This window comes from Pyrus communis, chromosome 6 (genome assembly GCF_963583255.1).
Source record: "Pyrus communis chromosome 6, drPyrComm1.1, whole genome shotgun sequence".
In the NCBI taxonomy this organism is placed as follows: Eukaryota; Viridiplantae; Streptophyta; class Magnoliopsida; order Rosales; family Rosaceae; genus Pyrus; species Pyrus communis.
In genome coordinates, this window is record NC_084808.1 from 4,705,834 (window position 1) to 4,725,368 (window position 19,535).

Below are 19,535 nucleotides of genomic sequence, written 5' to 3' on the forward strand. Positions count from 1 at the left end.
ATCATACTGTCCACACGCACCGTTCGCAAAGCTCTGTCCGCACCTTAGAAATGGAGAAACTAGGAATCACGTTGCCATAAATAGGCCAATACTAATTTAGGCCCAAAAAGGTTTTGTAAACACTGCGTTCTTTTCTTAGTTTACACAAGCAATATTTGAGAGTGGAGAATTGAACTGGAACTCGGATAAAAGGAGGAAATTTTCTAATCAACTTAGTTACAAATTCATTGCACGTTTTTTCATTGTAGACCATTTGTCTCTTTTTCCAACAAAAAAATTAAACTCTGGTAAGGATTTTTATCTCTATAATGATGTGAAAAATGATTGACCCCAATTGCATGGAAATAGAATTAAACACCAATTAACAATGGGTGCTTAATTTCTAAAAAAAGGGAACAAGTTCTTGTTTATTAGTTATAACTTACTTTTACATTCCAGCAAATGGTTGTGCTTTCCTCCCTCCTAAGACAAACATCAAAGCAAACAACTCAAGCAATTGTAAGAACACATGGAAGGTTGTAACCGAAAGTCAAAACTGATACGACTACCATCCATCTCTCCCGTATATATCATTGTCTTTCATGGAGTTTCTCAGCAAGCTTCTGACTACCACCTCCTTCTCTGAAGGAGGACCAACAAGTTTCTTGCTCGAATCAAAATAAAGAAGCATCGTATACACAATGGCGGTACCTCTCAGTCGAGCCCTCTTGATTGCTCATGTTTCAGTTGTGATTGCAGCCACGCTAGTCCATGCCAAAGGCCATGGACATCATGCACATGGTGGGCATCATCATCGTCATCAGAATCAATCATTGCAGGTTGGCCCCGTGACATATGATGGAAGGTCACTGATTATCAATGGGAAACGCGAGCTTCTGTTTTCGGGTTCAATCCACTACCCGCGAAGCACTGCAGAAATGTGGCCTGATATTCTCGAGAAGGCCAAACGCGGAGGCTTGAATGTGATTCAGACTTATGTGTTTTGGAACATTCATGAGCCTATGCAAGGGCAGTTCAACTTTGAAGGAAACTATGATGTGGTGAAGTTCATCAAGCTTGTGCAGGAACACGGAATGTATGCTACCATTAGGCTTGGGCCGTTCATCCAATCTGAATGGAATCACGGAGGACTTCCTTATTGGCTAAGGGAGGTCCCCGGAATCATATTCCGCTCTGATAACACAGCATACAAGTACCACATGAAGAATTATGTGGATATGATTGTGAACAGGTTGAGAGAGGCGAAGCTCTTCTCTCCACAAGGAGGCCCGATCATTTTGGCGCAGATTGAAAATGAGTACAACATGGTCCAGCTTGCATATAGAGAATTGGGAAACAGTTACGTGAGGTGGGCAGCAGAGATCGCGGTGAATCAAAACATCGGAGTGCCATGGATCATGTGCAAGCAGAAGGACGCTCCTGATCCGGTGATTAATACTTGCAACGGAAGGCATTGCGGAGATACTTTCACAGGCCCTAATAAACCCAACAAGCCATCTTTATGGACTGAGAATTGGACTGCTCAATACAGAGTATTTGGCGACCCTCCTTCTCAAAGAGCGGCAGAGGACATTGCATTTTCCGTTGCACGCTATTTCTCTAAGAACGGAGCTCTAACCAACTACTATATGTACCATGGTGGCACAAATTTTGGAAGAACAAGTTCTATTTTCACAACCACCCGTTACTATGACGAAGCTCCTCTCGATGAATATGGTTTGCCAAGGGATCCCAAGTGGAGTCACCTCAAGGACTTGCACAAGGCTTTGAAGCTTTCCAGGAAGGCTTTGCTCTGGGGAGTTCCGGGAGTCCAAAAGATTAGCGCAGACACTGAGGTTCATTTCTATGAGATGCCGTCGACAAACACCTGTGCTGCTTTCGTGACAAACAACAATTTCAAAACTGAAGCAACTGTCAATTGGAGGGGTATGGATTATTACATGCCACCACGTTCCATTAGCATCCTCCCGGATTGCAAGACTGTGGTTTTCAACACTCAGAGAATTGTTGCACAACATAATTCAAGGAACTTTGTTCGATCAAATGTTGCAAACAATCTCAAATGGACCAAGTATGTAGAACCAATTCTTAGCGCCCTTCAGGTTCCAGTCAATAACCCGACTCCGCTGGAGCTGTACAGCTTGTTAAAAGATACCACAGACTACGCGTGGTACACCACTAAGCTTGCACTTAGTCCACAAGACTTGCCCATGAAGGAAAGCATTCGACCAGTTCTCCGAATCGCAAGTCTTGGTCACGCAATGCATGCATTTGTCAACGGTGAATATATTGGTTTTGCGCACGGGAGCCACGAGGAGAAGAGCTTTGTTTTCGAGAAACTAGTTCCCTTGAAGGTTGGGGTCAACCAGATTTCTCTGCTTGCGATGACAATAGGACTCCCGGATAGCGGAGCCTACATGGAGCACAGGTATGCAGGGCCTAATCTCGTAACAGTCCTAGGGTTGAACACCGGAACACTGGACCTCACGCGAAACGGATGGGGGCATCAGGTGGGTCTGAATGGAGAAAAGCTTCAAGTGTTCACTGAAGAGGGATCGAAACAAGTTCAATGGCATAAAACAAAGGGAGTAGCAGAGGGTCTCACATGGTACAAGACTTATTTTGATGCTCCAGAAGGCAATGACCCTGTTGCTATTAGAATGGCTGGAATGGGAAAAGGAATGATTTGGGTGAATGGTAAAAGCATCGGGCGTCACTGGACGTCCTTCCTGTCTCCTCTCGGAGAACCAACTCAAGCTGAGTACCACATCCCAAGGTCCTTCATTAATCCTAATCAAAATCTCCTTGTTGTGTTGGAGGAGCAGCCAGCCAAGCCCAAACCCATTGAGATCCTTACTGTCAACAGAGATACTATCTGTAGCGTCATTACTGAATATCATCCACCGAATGTGAATTCATGGGCAAGGAAGGACAACATTTTCCAACCTGTATTCGATGTTATCAAAACATCCGCAAACATCAAGTGTCCAAAGCACAAGAAGGTTGTTGCTGTTGAGTTTGCAAGCTTTGGCGATCCAGCTGGCGTCTGTGGCAGCTTTGTCTTGGGAAAATGCAACTCCCCTGTATCCAAGGAGATTGTTGAACAACATTGCATGGGAAAAACTAGCTGCTCTGTCCCGATTGATCACAAACTTTCCTCCAGCAAAAATGATGGTTGTCCTGACATCAAGAAGACACTTGCTATCCAAGTCAAGTGTGCTATACAACTATCTAAGGTGTTATAAGAGCGAATTTATGTTTTCTGCCATTGTGATTTCAATTGAAATACTACTGCAAGCTCAAGCTTTATATTTCTTGGTAGTTTTGAGATTTTCATTACCTCCTCTTTTTAGGTCCGTAGGCCAAAATACGTAGAAAATAGAAACCGCTTAGTTATCTAATTACGATTAAACTAAAGAGACTTTCGGGATTGAATTAGCAGATTCATCTAATTAAGTAAAATATAGACATAACGCACATCAGAAACATATAATACACAAAAAAAATATAATGAGAGAGAGTGGGTGTGTGCGAGTGGCAAGTTTTCTCAGTCACACCCCTAATCACAAACTCTTGGACGATTTCAGTGTTCTTGTGCTTTAGGTTCCAAGTCAGAAGCTTTAAGAAGAATTGATCATAACGAAATACGTAATTGCATTTTTCTATTTTCCTAGCAGCTCAATTCCATCGACAAGAGGAATAGTTAATAAAAATCGCACGCATAACTGTACTATGAAATTCACAAGAGAATTTAATAACACAGACATTGGCAGACCAAACGCGAACACAGAACAAACCTATGGAATCCAGAAAGGATCAAGTCCGTTATATTTTTTATATACAAAGCCCCCATATTATGCTTGTTAACTGATGACACCAACAAAATAACAAAAAGATCTGAAAGTTGTAGTGAAAAGTAAAACCAATCGAGATGAATCCAAATATAACCATATCTATCACACTACGTACTTCTGCTGTATTAAATTGTTTTTGCATCTTCTATGAACACTACCAACACCAATAAACTCAATCTCTAATGTTTAGTTACAAATTGCATAGTCCAAAATGGCAGAAACAAAGATTTGTCTTGGGGGGCTCTGGGAAATTTAAATGAATTCAGAAGAAGCTAGCAGAGTCCATTAAACAGGGGCACGATCCAAAGTGCCGGTGAAACATTTGGAGAGTAATGCTGTGTATTGGTATCATCCTCTAAATTGAAAACACCTATATTACTTGGCCTGATATCACTGTCAGATAATCTCCGTTGTCCAGATTTTGTCCCACCATCCATGTAATATATGGAATTGGGAAGGCACGAAGGAAAGTTCAAAGCCAAAACAGAAATAGAATAATTGTTACCCAAGAACAAAACCTCATCTCCAATAGTTTTTAGCTTAACATGTTGTACAACGGACCCATCCCTCTCGTAGAACACCAACTTGTAAACCACGAATACCTCAGTCCAACACTCCTCGCCGTAGGAACCTGCATTAACATTTTTTTAAAATCTCCCAACATGTAGTAGCTCTCCCTTGGTTGATTCCACGAGATACGCTTTCTCAGCATAAACCGGGAAGGGATTAAGCATCTTTGCTTCTATCGGCTTGCTATTGACATCAAAGGACAGAATGTTTCCCCATTTGCCAGCTGCATAGACTTGGCCCTTGTGAAGTATAGCATCAGTAAGCAAGCATACCCTCAACCGCTTGCTGTAAATCCAATATTTCTGCCCACCCCTAGTGAAAGCCAACTCGGAAACATGTCTGTAAATTGCTACAACCACACAACTGCCCCGATGCAAAGTGGGATCCTCAGACAAGATAACCTTAGGGAGGCAAACCTCGCAGTACTTACGCAGGACATTGAAATCCAATCGAGGGAGGCGAATGGGGGCGGCTGCTTTTCTGAAAGGGTTGACCAGAGCTATAATCAATCCGCCGTGGTCTAGTACTTCTATTGTGGCCAACCAACCACAAGCATTGCTAGAACTACAATACCTCTTACTATTACAAGGCACAGGTAGCTGAATGCCGTAGGTTTTTCCGTCGGGAAAGCTGTAAAGTTTTCGCTTTCCTTGGGATTCCGTTGGAATCATGAGCATGGGAGGTACATTGCGCCAGCGCCGCGTTGCACGATTATAGTCTTTTGCAAGAACAAGCCAATCCTTGCAAACCGTGGCGAATCGGATATGGTCAATGGGTTCCAACAACTTATGAAGAATCGAAAAGAGAAGGGGCAGAGGAAGACTTGCACATCCTAACAATTGACTAGTCATGCTCAAGTTTAGCGGAGGAACCGAAATTAAGGACAGTAAAAGGAACAAGAGAGTGAGAAATTAACCTCAAATCTCAGACATCAGGAGTCAAAGACGTGTTTATTGAGAAGAAAGTCCGACGCCATTGTCATTAGCTCCAAGCCTCGAAGGTCAAATCTTAACCAAACTATCGACAATGAGGGAGTGAGATTCAGTGAAATGTTAGATTCCTGTGGAAAATGGATGGCGATGAAGATCATAGATTTTGAGTGGGTTTCAAAGTCCAAGTTTATTGACTTGCTCCTTCTTCCGATGTTTCCAGCCCCAAGGAAAACAAAATATATATCTAATTATTTAACGCCAAGCAAAAAATTAAAATAAATGCATAATATATGAGGAATTGCTATTTATATTAAGATTTTTCATTTATGAACAATGCTTCTTCTACACAAGGATGATTAAAATTTCCTCCTCAATCAAACCATTCGTGAACGGTGGCCAATTCACAAAACTTTGTATTTCTAATTGAAACCATTTCAATTGTAAATTATTTTTTAAAGATCATATCATATTTATTGAATTCTTTTTCAAAATTAATTTTTAATACGAATATATTTTTATCATAAGCATTATTCTTTATTTATACTAAAATACCACCAAAACCAACCAAATCAAATTGATTAGTGCAATTTAGAGCTGATGTTTATAACGTAACACTAAAACTATATGAACGGTTCAAAAAGGTACTAGTTCTCACTTATGGATCCAGTCGACATGTAATTTTATTCAATCAAAACATCTGTTAATATTATTCAATCATAACCACTGTGTGTGTGTGTTATGTTTAATAATTGACACTATTGTTGTCCTTAATTCATATATTTTAAGATTTATGAAACATTTGAGACGGGAAAAAACACAAAGCCCAAAGTAGGGCAAATTTGTGATTTTCTTTAGGAGAAATTAAGTTCTCATCTGTAACAGCCCGTCCCGAGAATTTTAAAAACGTACACGTGAAAAGACGATTTTGCCCCTAGTTCGATTTCTTTACGTTTTGTGTTATGTTTTTTAGTTTTGTTGGCATGTTTTGGGCCACACACATTCTCCCACACTCCACACCCTTTTCTCCCTATTCCTGCACCCTGTCCCGAGCCCCATTCCTTTCCCATTTTCCTTGAAACGTACGGACACACATCCAAACTCATCAAACATTCACAGATCGAAGAAACAAAGTACATATCCATGCTCGTGAGGCTTGTAGGAGTCCAACCATACCCATTTCAGCTTGTAGGAAGCTTGGTGAGGTCCCTAGGAGGCTCGGGGTGGTTCGTTTGAAGGTTTTGGACGTCGGGATAGTGAGTTTCGAGTTTGGCCGGAGTTGGGGTGATTTTCCAGGTGAGATTTCGTGGATTTTAGCACTTGAAAGTAGTATGATTTTGTTCCTCTCGTTGTAAGCTTCATTTTGGTACCAATTTTGTGAAATTTGGTTGAAAAACGAAGAAGATATCACGATTTGAAAATTTCCCGATTTTCCGGCGCCGGAGTCTCGCCGGAGAAGACGACGGAATATTCCGTCAAAACTGACGGAATATTCCTAACGCCGTTGACATAATCCATTAGGGATAACGGAATATTCCTGACGGCATCAACTGACGCCGTCAGCGTGCCAGGCACGTGCCTGCACGTGGCCGGCGCGTGGGGGCGCGTGCAGCGGTGAAAAATTATTTTAAAAATATGGGGATGTTCCTGAGGTTGAGTAGATCACGTTGGTGTATTCATACACCCCATTTGAGCATTGTATGAGAAGTTATTTCTAAAGGTTGGTTATGTGCTTTAAAATTAACGTTTTTGTAGTTGTTTCGCATATAGGTGAATCCTATCCCGAGGACGAGCGTGGTCACTCGAGGCAGGGGGGCTACGACCCTTCCACATACCAGTGAGTGGGCTTTTGGTTTTCCGTATATACCTATATACTTATATTTTTCCCAGAAAGTGATTTTAAGACGTTTATTCGTTATATGCCATATTTATATTGCCGGTTGTTATGCATGATTAGTTGCATAGTTAATTATTTATATATATGTATATTTGGTGCTGCGGACGCACAGGTAAGTGCCAGGTAAGTGTTATTCATGTTTACATTCAGTAGTGAATTGAGATGCTTAGAGAGCTCATAACCTGCACCCCCGGTGTTAGTGCTCCCGCCCAGAGTTGGGCCCAGTCCTTCACGTGATGTTCACCTCCCGCACCACACGCTCAGCTTGGATCCAAGTTAGGTGCACAGTCCTGTCATACAGACCACTTTAGGTGGTTCCGACTCGTAGGTGACCCGCGATTATTCGCCCAGCCTTCACGTGATCGTAACACTTCAGCGTATATATATGTTACACCCAGGCCTGTCATACAGACCACTTTAGGTGGTTCCGACTCGTGTGCAGGTCTAGTTAGTGAGATTGAGATTTGAGCTCTAGATTCAGCCGTACAGGTCACGTTAGGTGACTCCGGCTGCCAGATTATATGATAGTGATATGATTATACCTGAGCACTTGCATTTCATTTTGAGGCTTTGGCATGGCATATTCTTGAGCATGATTGGTATATATATATATGTATCTATTTTCTGGGAAGTATACAGGTTTTACGGCGAGGGGTTAGAACTTATTTATTAAATGGTTTTCGAAAAGCTTTGTTTTTGCCCACTCACGCTTTTGTTTTGCGCCCCTCCAAGTTCTAGTTGACTAGCAGGTTTGGTGGTGGTTTCCCAGAGGATTTTCCCGGCATTTCTAACAGACGATCACCAGCGTAGGGCCACCTTCGAGTGTACTGTTGTTGCGTCTTTTTCTCCCGGACTGCTTAGGCTTTATGCTCTGAACTTAGCGTCACACTTACGCTTGCACTTGTTATTACTTTATGTAAAACCAGTTTTTATTTATTCGTATTACTATTTCCATTATTATTTTATTAGCTTCTGCACTGTGCACATGGTTACGTCACTCTCACGTGACGGCCAGCATGCCCTGATCTCGATCGGGGTGTGTCATCATCCGTAATCTCTATTAATTAATGAAATTTTCTTTGTTAACTAAAAGAGAGTGAAAAGATAACTTAGTCTTCTATAACACAAAAAAATTGATGGGCAATAATGTAATTTCATAGGTCTAAATTTTACTTTTTTTTTTTCATAAAACCTCATCTACTGGTGATGTTAAAATATATCTAATATTTAAAATTAAAAAAATAATAATAAATAAAAAAACCAAAAACCAAAAACCAAAAACAAAAACCTTCCACTCCCCCACGTTCTCTCTCTCTCTCTCTCTCTCTCTCTCTCTCTCTCTCTCTCTCTCTCTCTCTCTCTCTATCCCCTTCTCATTTTCTAAAAAAATGTGTTCATACACACGAAATGTGTAGGCAAATGCTAGTTGTTATATAGTATTGATTTCAACCTTATTGGTTTTAAGTTTTTAATCAAAGTCCTTTGACTTTGTCCACATGTCATTTTTTAATTGATTTTTCTTTTCAAAATTGTATTATTCATTTTCACATATCCTTTTGTTGGATTGTGTTCTGGAAAGTTGACCTAGTTGGCCTAATTTTTAGGGATTTAAAATTTGAAAACTTTTATGAGTTATATTACCTTCACGGTTAGTAGTGTGTTAATCAACCTCCATTGTAGGCGCAACCGCTTGTAGTAAATGGCCTCCCTCATCCCTCAAATCTTTGCCTACGCCTACAAATTTCCGCATTGGGATCGTCCAAGACTAGAGCATAGTGTTCCCTAATGCCTACGTCTCAACAGTGCACATTGTGTTAAGTTGGGTGGTGGCGTACAAATGATGCTGAGTGTTTCTTGGTGAATTGTACAATTTTTGTACATTATTTTTTTCGGTACATTCTCTTTCAAGGTGCAAACACACACACAGTGGTTTTAGCATTGATTAGGGCAATATTTACATGTGTATATGCTTTTCCTTGGGTAGTCTTTGTATTTTTTTAATTGTTTGTTGAGCCGAAAATAGTGGGTACATTCTTTTCCTTGTGTTCTAAATGTACCCATGAGTTTTTTTCTCTCACCCCTTTTTATTTGGGTACGTACATTGTTGTGTTCATGTAGGAGTACTGTCACAACTCGTCCCAGACTTTTCGTACCGTAGGGGTTGAAATGACGGTTTTGCCCCTAGTATGGTTGTTTCATTGTGTGGTTGTTTTTGGGTTTTGATTGGTTGATTTTGGACCACACTCATTTCTTTCACTCTCTGCCCTGTCCCGAGTCCCTATCTCTATCCCTTTCCTATCTTATTCGTACGGACAACACCCAAAACCCTTGGAATCTTCACGGATCGAGGAAACAAACTACATTTTTGTGCTCGTGAGGTCCTTAGGAGTTCAACCATACCCATTTCAGGTAAGGGAACCTTCATTTTCACGTCGAACCCGAGAAGTGTAATTCGAGGTACTGTTCATGCACACGTTAATTCTTGTGTTTTTGGGAATTTCAAGCTTGTAGGAAGCTTGGTGAGGTCCTTAGGAGGCTCGGGGTGGTTCGTTTGAAGGTTATGGACGTTGAGATCGTGAGTTGCAGGTTTGGCTAGAGTTGGTGGTGTTTTCCCAGCGAGATTTCGGTGGTTTTAGTGCTTGAAAGTGGTATGAATTTGTTCCTCTTGTTGTAAGCTTCAATTTGGTACCAATTTTGTGAAATTTGGATGAAAAACGAGTGAGATACGAAGTTTGGAATTTTTCCCGGTTTTCCGACACCGGCGACGGTGCCGGAGGTTGGCCGGAGAAGATGACGGAATATTCCGTCAGTTTAGACGGAATATTCCTAACGGCGTTAACGGAATCAGTTAGACTTAACGGAATATTCCTAACGGCGTTAACTGACGCCATCAGTGTGCCAGGCACGTGCCTGCGCGTGGCCAGTGCGTGTGCCCGTGCCTTGGCAGGTGCGTGCGGTGTCAGAAATTTTTTAAAAAAATATGGGGATGTTCGTGAGGTTGAGTAGATCACGTTGGTGTATTCATGCATCCCATTTGTGTATTGTATGAGAAGTTATTTCGTAATGTTGGTTATGTGCTTTAAAATTTACGTTTTTATAGTTGTTTCGCATATAGGTGAGACCTATCCTGAGGACGAGCGCATGTGGGAGAGAATGGAGCTGAAATATATAATGGGAAAGCATGTGGCTGACAGCTAGGGTGATTGGTGGCTGCAATGAATTAAAGAGGGAATATGAAAGAGAATGTGTTGCAATGATGAAGAGTGAATGAATGGGAGAGCATGTGCTGCAATGATGAAGGGGGAAATCTGGAAATGGAAGGGGAATGCACGGCACAAAGGGAGAGCATGTGGGTGAATTATAGAATGGGAAAGCATGTGAGTGACAACTAGGGTGATTGGTGGCTGCAATGGATTAAAGAGGGAATATGGAAGAGAATGTGCTGCAATGATGAAGTGGGAAAGCTGGAAATGCAAGGGGAATGCACGGCACAAAGGGAGAATGGGAGAATGTAGCTGAATGATGATGGTTTTAATGGGAGTGACAGCTAGGGAATATGGAAGTGTGCGGCTAAGGTTGGAATAATGTGATGGTGGCTGAAATAATGAAGGGAATGAATGGAAAAACAGCTAGGGAGTGAATGATTAAAGGGTGCATGAATGGAATGATTAAAGAGTGAATGAATGGGAGAGCATGTGGTTGAATGATGAAGTGGGAAAGCTGTAATTGGAAGGAGTGGAAGGGGAATGCACGGCAATGGTGTTAGAATGGGCTAGGCCCTTTGTTTTATGTCCTAAAGTGCATACAAGGCCTTCAATTTCGTCCAACACTTTGGCTCCAAGCATAAGCTATCCATCCTTAGCCCAAAAGTGCTCCAAAAGGCTCCAAAATGCACTTCTTTGCTCCTTTAGCCCTTAGAACCTGAAAACATACGAAAATAACTTAAAAGACTTAAAGAACTAAGAAATAACAACGTAAATGCACAAGAACAAGCCAACTAAGTTGCCTAAATATGCTCCTATCAACGTGATCGTAGCACTTGAGCGTACTTATTTTACACCCAGTCCTGTCGTACAGACCACTTTAGGTGGTTCCGACTCGTGTGCAGGTGTAGTTAGTGAGATGGAGATTTGAGCTCTAGTTTCAGCCGTACAGGTCACGTTAAGTGACTCTGGTTGACAGATTACATGGCATTGTTTGGCATTACCTGAGTATTTGCATCTTATTTAGAGGCATTTGGCATGACATATTTCTGAGCATGATTTATATATATATATATGTATGTATTATATTTTCTGGGAAATATACAGGTTTTACGGCGAGGGGTTAGAACTTTGTTTATGAAATGATTTTTGAAAAGCTTTGTTTTTGCCCACTCACGCTTTCTGTTTTGCACCCTTCCAGGTTTTAGTTGGCTAGCACTTTTGGTGGCTCCCTAGAGGATTTCTCGGCTTATCTGGCAGATTATCAGCAGTGTAGGACCACCTTTGGGTGTGTTTATTTAGTGTTGTTTCTCTCGGACTGCACTAGGTCTTCCGTGCTCTGAACTTTGTTTTTCACACTTACGCTTGCACATGTATGTTATTTACTTTGTGTATAGCTAGGTTCGTTTTTATTCATACTTTTATTATTATTTCTTAGCTTACGCATCGTGCACATGGTTACGTCACTTCCACGTGATGGCCAGCATGCCCTGATCTTGATCGGGGTGTGTCAAGTACATTTTTGTTGTTGTCAAGTTCATGGGTGCATGCATGCAATATGAATTTACTGGGGGTACATTATTTCGCTAGACACTACTTGGTAAAATGTGCAAAACTTTGTGCACAATTGTTTGTTATGTACATTGTTTTTAGTCTCATAATCCTTGAGATTTTTACCATTTATAATCGGATAATTATGAGATTTTCAATTTCATAAATGGTGAGATTTGTTAAATACAATTTTAAGTTAAAAGAGAAAATAACTGACATAAAATATATTAATGCTAATATGCTGACGTGTACAAAGTCAAAGGATTTTGATCGATCGAAATATAAAAATCAATAAGGTTTTAGTTAAAAAATATTGGTGACTAGAGACCGCATCCAAATTATCCATTTTTTTAGTACAACAATATATTTTACACTAAAAAGTAGGGATGACAATTATAACTGTTAAATCCGATAACCGTGGATAACCGCCCGAATGGATTGGATTTGGATATGAAAATTCGGGTATGGTATGGATATGGGGAAAAACCGTGAACTTTATTCGGTTATGGTTTTGAATATGGTTATAGGGATCCCTAATCCATATCCGTCCTCGAATCCGACCTGAATATATATATATATATATATATATATATTTGATATATAATATAATTTTATTCAATTTACCAAACTCTCCCTATACTAATTCATTATGCATGCATCAAACCCTATACTATCTTTATTATGCACCAAACATCATGCATGGGGCATACCAACAACCTCATCAATTCAATACTCTTATTGTTACACTCAACCAAATTAATTCATTGAATCATTTTATATATCAATTATCAAATATTACAAGTTTATCATATTCATCTCTCTTCAAGAGTCTCACTGTCAAGAAATTGGTGCATGTTATCATGAACAACTTCAAATATATTGTTAGTTTTTTGTAATTGGATGTTGCTATTTAATGACGGAATTAGTATCTACTAAAATTTATAATGCGTCAATGCTATTTAATGACAGAATTAGTATCTACTAAAATTTATAATGCGTCAATTGAATAAATATAATTTTTTTTTTTGTTTTTTGACGAAGATGGATATAACCGATAACCGATTGAAAACCGTTACCCGGTGGATATGGTTATGGATAATCCCCGATGGTTAATTTGCGGTTATGGATATGATTAATTTTCGTAGTTATGAGAATGGATATAACATTTCCGTCCCCAAAACCGAACCGTTGACATCCCTACTAAAAAGAAGAAGAGTTTGGTTAAGCCATACAATAAGCATCTAAATTGATATCGAATTCGCCATCTGTAATATTCAAATCTAGGATCTCTCACTTGGGCAAATCTGTGATTAAACCAAAAAAAGAGTAATGTCTTCATTTCAACGACAACGTTTCAAGCAGTTTAAGCTTTTCGTATCTTCACACCAACGACGCCTCCCACTTCGCTCTCTGGTGCCATTGCACTTGTTTGCCCGGGTCTCAGCTGAACTCATACCAAAATGGTGTTGTTGATGACAATACTAAGAAGCAGCAGAGGGAACGCCTCCATCTTTGGCACAAGGAGGTGGGCCCACATCGCGGCCATGCCTCCACCGATGGGTGGAGCGATGCCTCAACCTAACATTTCACCGCCACCGTTAGTTCTGCCAGAGTCCGATAGGGACACAGAGGATAATAACAACATTGGGTTCGGGTTCCCGAGTTTCTTGTTCGGTGGATCCATGGAGCTCATGGCTGTTCCCAAGAGGAAGGTATATATGTCTGTACTTGGGGTTTTGGGGTTCTGGGTTCTGGAATTTATGTATCGGATCATTTGTTTAGATTAAAAATGAATTCTTTTTGTTTTCATTTGAAATTGGCAAATGGGTTTTCAATTCCATGTTATATTGTTTGCTCTGATGATTTTATTTGGCTTGTGTATGGTAGAATTGCTTGTTCTTTACTATTTTAGCTTGTTTTTTTTGTGAATTTTACTTTTAAATTCTGCTAATGAAAAGATATTTAGTGCTTATACCAGTAGAAATCCGATCTTAACGTTTTGATTCGTGGTAAGGAGGATTGTTTATATTTTATATTTCTTTCATACTGTGATTATCATTCTTGAAGGCAATCGTCCCCGATTTGATTCATCGTCTTAATCTTTCATAGATGCTTTTTGTTTTCATGTTTTTTGTTGCTTGTTGAAGATTTAAAATCGAAGCTGGCATGTCATGCATACTATAACTTTGATCTTTCATTTGCTTTTTTTGTTGTCATTTGTTATTGTAATGCACTTTTGGAAGATGCGGAGATTTGATATTTAAGGATGTATGTCGTGCAGACTTCTCCCCACAAGAGAGGCATAAGAAATGGCCCAAAGGCTCTGAAACCTGTCCCAGTGATAGTTCGATGCAGGTAAGTGCTTTGTGACTTTTGTAAGCTTTTCATTTCAATGAGGATGTACTTCTGGAAATATTTCTACTGTACTATAATGAAATATAGTTGAATAGTTAGCTGGAGGTTTGAATTGGTATTGCTAATTTGGTTGCGGATTATCGGAGAGAACTACAACAACAAACAACAACAAAGTCTTATCGCACTAAGTGAGGTTGGCTGTATAAATACTAGAATGCCACTACACTCGGTTTTGCAACAAATTTTCCGTTAGCTCCAAGTACTCCATGTCTTTTCTTAGAGTCTCCTTCCAATTCTTCTTAGGTCTTCCTTCACCTCTTTTGCCATGAGCCTCTATCTAATAATTGCATTTTCTAACTAGAGCATCTATAAGTCTTCGGTTCACATGTTCAAAACACCTTAACCGATTTTCTCTCATTTAATCTTCAATTGTAGCCACTTCTACTTTAATTCGGATATCCTCCTTCTTAATCATGTCCCTTCTCATGTGCCCACATATCTAACAAAATATTCTCATCTCCGCTACACTCATTTTGTGTACCTGGTGACACTTGGCCAGCATTTCGTGCCATAAAGCTTGCTGGCCTTATTGCCGTCTTATAAAATTTTCCCTTGAGCTTTAGTGACATATACCATGCACACAACACACTCGATGCACTCTTGCATTTCATCCATCCATCTTGTATTGTATGGTTGAGATCCCATCCAATTTTCGTTCTTTCGCAAGATAGATCCGAGGTTGCGAAAGCATTCGCCTTTGGTACATCTTGATCTCCAATCCTCACACCTATCTCATTTGGACCCATCCGTGTTGAACTTGCACTCCATATACTATGTCTCTTTGACCTACTTAAGCGAAGACCTTTAGATTCCAACAGCTCCCGCCAAAGGTTAAGCTTCGTATTTACTGCCTCTTGCGCTCATCTATCAGCTCTATCATCTGTGTAAAGCATACACCAGGGTTATCATCTTGAATATGCCTCATTAAGTCATCCATTACCTTTGCAAAAAGGTAAGGACTTAAAAGTCATGGTGTAATCCTATGATTTTGGGGAAACTTTCAGTTTGTCCTTCATGAGTTCTTACTGCAGTCCTTGCTCCATCATACATATCCTTTATTGTTTGGATATATGCTACTCGACTACTTTAATTATTAATGACCCTCTGTTGACCTGGTATAGAAAATGTCGGTATTGTTTGTGTGACTTCTTAGACATTTGAAGTTTATGGTTGATTTAGAATCCATGTCTTGAGTCGATGAAATAATTTTTGTTTTGCCTGCAAACCGCATGGAAAATGATTTGACAAATTCGGGAAAAGCACGAAATGAACAAAGTTAGTTGTTTATGTCTTTATTGGAGATGCATTATAATGTTTAAGCTGTTCTTGTAAATTGTTAAGAAAAGATACAATATTGTTCGTCACAAAATATGAGAACTTGTATGTTCTTATGTTTTTCGCTTCTTGTTCGGTAAACCCGGAACCTAATCTCGTGACAGCCCAGTACGTAGTGTAGTTGTGTACGATTTTAGCTTATATTTGCAATGAAATTCAGCATATAGCAATAAAATAGTAACTTTGTCGTTTAATGTTTGGTTGCAGGGCTTGTGGTCGTGTCAAGCTACCACACTTCTATTGTTGTAGCGGTAGGGAAAATGCCGGTGAGCATGATGGCTCAAGAAGTTGAGATTGAAGTCTATAGAGCACCCAACTGTAGTCGACGTGTAGGATAGAGAGGTTAAAAGTGTTTTAGACTTGAGAATCGATCTGCAGCTTTCTATGTCGAGTTTGTTCTTTCTTTTCCCTTACCAGTATACAGTTTATATCAAATGCCTTCCTTCTCTTTCTGTTATTGTGCAAAAACTGAGAGATGTGGTAGGCCTTTAAGCAAAATAAACGAATTGGTGTTTGTTCACCGAATGAAAGGCAATTTTTCTCCTCAGGTGCTGTTCGTCCTTCTAACGTTCACTGAACTTAATTACTACCGAATGAAAGTTGGTTGTAATCCATCCTTCGAACTTACGGGGCCTCAAAACATGAGGTCGTCTTCTGCATGGAAGACGTAAACGCTTCAGCTTCAAGAAACAGAAAACCATCTGGAAATTTCGGAGGCCATTTTCTTATAAAGCAAAGTAAATTAAGCAAAACATCCTGAACCAGATGAAGCTTACAAAAGTAATAACAAAACATCGCGAAAATAACAATGTCATAAGTTAACCATAACCAAAGAGAGAAGAGCATAACAAGATAGTAAGATACTATGATATGCCGAAAGTATCACATTCACAACTACAAATCTGTTAGGAAATTGAGAGAATGAATCCTACATTGATGAATCAAAGCCTTGCACGAGACTTCAAAATGATTTTTGTACCCCTCAACGCATTGTCTGCCCACATTCTTATACAAATGCATTCAACATACACGGGTCACCATGCTCAAAGTGCAAACAACGCCCTTCATATCCAAGTCCCAAATTGAAATTCACAAGTGGGTCTAACGAGATAAACCTGAAAATTCACCATTTGAGTTACATTATAAACTCCATATCGTGATACGATTTCCTACAGATACAGGTAGTGACCGTGGTATTGAATCACAAAAGCCATCTGCTGTTAACGGTCACCAGCAAATGCAGATAGACACTAGGTCGAATTTTCTCAAAGCCAACATCTTCCATTGGAAGCACAGAAAGAGCAACATCAATATCGGAAGAAATTTATAATTAAACTTACAACAAATTGTTGATTAAGAGCACCAAAAGCAGAAGAATTTTGTCGCATACCGTCAAGTTCTAAAACCTCGCACAAAAACTTACCAATGCAAGAAAAAAGATTACAAAACCCTCTAATTTCTAACATCCAAAGAATTCGAGGAGGCAAGCCCTTATAGTTCCGTCACAAGTTCATCTCCGTATAAATGCAGCAGTTCGACAAGCAGGTATTAAATATTAGACAGCACAATTGACTGTTGACATTGCGTGGTAGAAGGATAAACTTCTGTATGTTAAGAAAGGTAAGTAATATCATTAGCATTCGAATGCAGGCAACTGTCATCCATTATATGCTAAAAAGAAAATCAAACTGAAACAAAAACCAAGCAAGCTATTTGGAGAAGAACAACGCACAAATAGAAAGTAAGTGTTGGTGAAGTAATTTTTCTGACCTCAAAAACGAGTGCCATATGGCTTTTGGAACAAGATTCTTCCTCGAACTTCTTGTTTCTTCCTCTTTGCCCAATTGCAAGACCGAAATGCATTTTCAGGTGAGGAATAACTATAATGATATAAGCTCATGAAGTACCGTTGTTCTTTACTTGCAGTTACCTTATGCTGACTTGCTCTTTCCATCTTTTATTTCTCAATCGAACAGGTTCATCTTCTCTTCCACCTAATGATGAAGATAAGAACGACGGAGATAAGAATTAAAATAAACCACTCAACGGTAATATAAGACATGGAAACTTCCACCCACAGCATACGTACTTTTTCAAACGCCAGCACCAAAACAAGTTACTTCCTTATTTAAAATTATGAATCATGGTTAATGTAGATAAAAAAAAGGACATCAGAGGCTGGGAAAAGAATCTATTACGAGCAGCTTCGTCAAGATGTCCTCAAAGTTCACTCTACGAAATCTAGATAAGTTATTTCTTCTTCTGCAGGCTGAGAAAAGAAAGTTACTTATTATCTCAACTATGCAATTGTTTTCAAGAGCACCACCTTCAAAACAACTATGACATGTACTGAAGATTTATTAATAACTGAGCCGACCAGAACAAAATCCTATATGTCCTGGTAAAATGGTTAACATCTGGTATCCGTATCGCCTACATCTCCTCCTAGCTCTGTCATCAGATCTTGCAACTTGTTCAAGACCACATTCAGTGCATTCAATTCTGTTCTTAGCTCAGATGGTTTAAGGCTAGCGGCTCAGAGACTCTTCTTCGTCTTTCATCCCAATATAGTTGAATAATTAAAATTACTCAAGCAAAAGGTTAAGAATATTAATCAAGAGAATGAAAACAAACTCAAAGAGAACAAAATACAATCAAATATACTACATTTAAAAAAACACCATTTCCATGTGATATCATGAATTGAATTAGTTGAAGCTGAGAGAAGAGGGTGTAATCTGAGCTAATTAGTTGATTTAGTGAATCTGCTCGATGCCTCGTGCTAATGATCTGGATTATTTTCAGTATGAAATTGATTAGAGATCCCACAGGATGCACAAGTTGGTTAATTAAAGTGGTCAAGTGAACCGGGAAGCTCATATTTATTTCTCAGTGACAATTTTGCACTCAGAATTTCTGAAATTAACAGGCATTACTTATATACCCTGTTTTTCTTTCTGATTATCCAATTAGATCAATAAACACAAGAAGAAAAATAGTAACGTAGAAGGAACAATGTATCAAATTAATATTATAACCAAAAAGTACAACTAGCTACTAAATAATCATCCCTCCCTAACAAATTTGGCAGGATTACATCCGCCAGCAACAAAACAGAGCAGAGATGACATTAATCGGAGAAGCTGATGATTATGATAAGGTTGCCTCCCTCATTGTCGTCCCCATCAAATCATCGGAAAATGGAAGATCATCGTCTTCAACATGGTTAGCAAAAAGCATTAAGAAGTGCAAGTTGATCATAAAGACCCAAAATACAAACACCATTTCCCTAACAACCTTTACTAGCCGTCACACCTGAAATTACTAATATGAGAAGCAAGCTTCGATATTTCTTCATCACTCCCATCAAAACCTGCACAAGCCCGGGCATCCAGAAACACAAGGTCTTCGCAGCCTCACAGAATGGCAACAATATCATCCCGACTAAGCTGATCACAGTTCCTCAGACTTAACTACTTAATATTAGGCAGGAACTTGACAATTAACTTTAACTCATCTATACAAGGCCATCCTGCAAACCTAAAGCACAGAAGTTCTTGCAGTAAATGATGATCTGTTCAAAGATTTTCTCAAGATTAAATTCGCCTTCCAAATACAACTCCTCCAAAATTTTCCACTTGCTTATGAGTTCTGGAAATATGCACCCAATAGCTTTTCGGCCAAAGACAAACTTGAGGCCAGGACACCAGAAAACAAAATTAAGGCAACATAAGCACAACAACAAACAACAAAACAAACAAAGTAGATTAAAAAAATATGG

The 19,535-nt window shown here is 39.5% G+C and overlaps 3 protein-coding genes across 3 annotated transcripts; 2 read left to right on the top strand and 1 right to left on the bottom strand.

Annotated features, from left to right (window-relative positions):
- The first annotated feature begins 917 nt into the window (after positions 1-917).
- LOC137735953 (beta-galactosidase 11-like) lies at positions 918-3,245 on the top strand. The gene has a single exon (XM_068475303.1). It carries the CDS (start codon positions 918-920, stop codon positions 3,243-3,245), a length of 2,328 nt encoding a protein of 775 aa, XP_068331404.1.
- Positions 3,246-4,126: 881 nt separating this feature from the next.
- On the bottom strand, positions 4,127-5,275 carry LOC137735954 (uncharacterized). Its single transcript, XM_068475305.1, has 2 exons — positions 4,645-5,275; positions 4,127-4,485 (listed from the first exon to the last, which is right to left on the bottom strand). Exons 1-2 carry the CDS (start codon positions 5,273-5,275, stop codon positions 4,127-4,129), a joined length of 990 nt encoding a protein of 329 aa, XP_068331406.1.
- Positions 5,276-13,371: 8,096 nt separating this feature from the next.
- LOC137738181 (uncharacterized) lies at positions 13,372-16,274 on the top strand. Its single transcript, XM_068477807.1, has 3 exons — positions 13,372-13,716; positions 14,286-14,359; positions 15,962-16,274. The coding sequence occupies exons 1-3, from the start codon at positions 13,465-13,467 to the stop codon at positions 16,044-16,046; spliced, it is 411 nt and encodes a 136-aa protein (XP_068333908.1). The 5' UTR covers positions 13,372-13,464; the 3' UTR covers positions 16,047-16,274.
- The last annotated feature ends 3,261 nt before the right edge of the window (positions 16,275-19,535 follow it).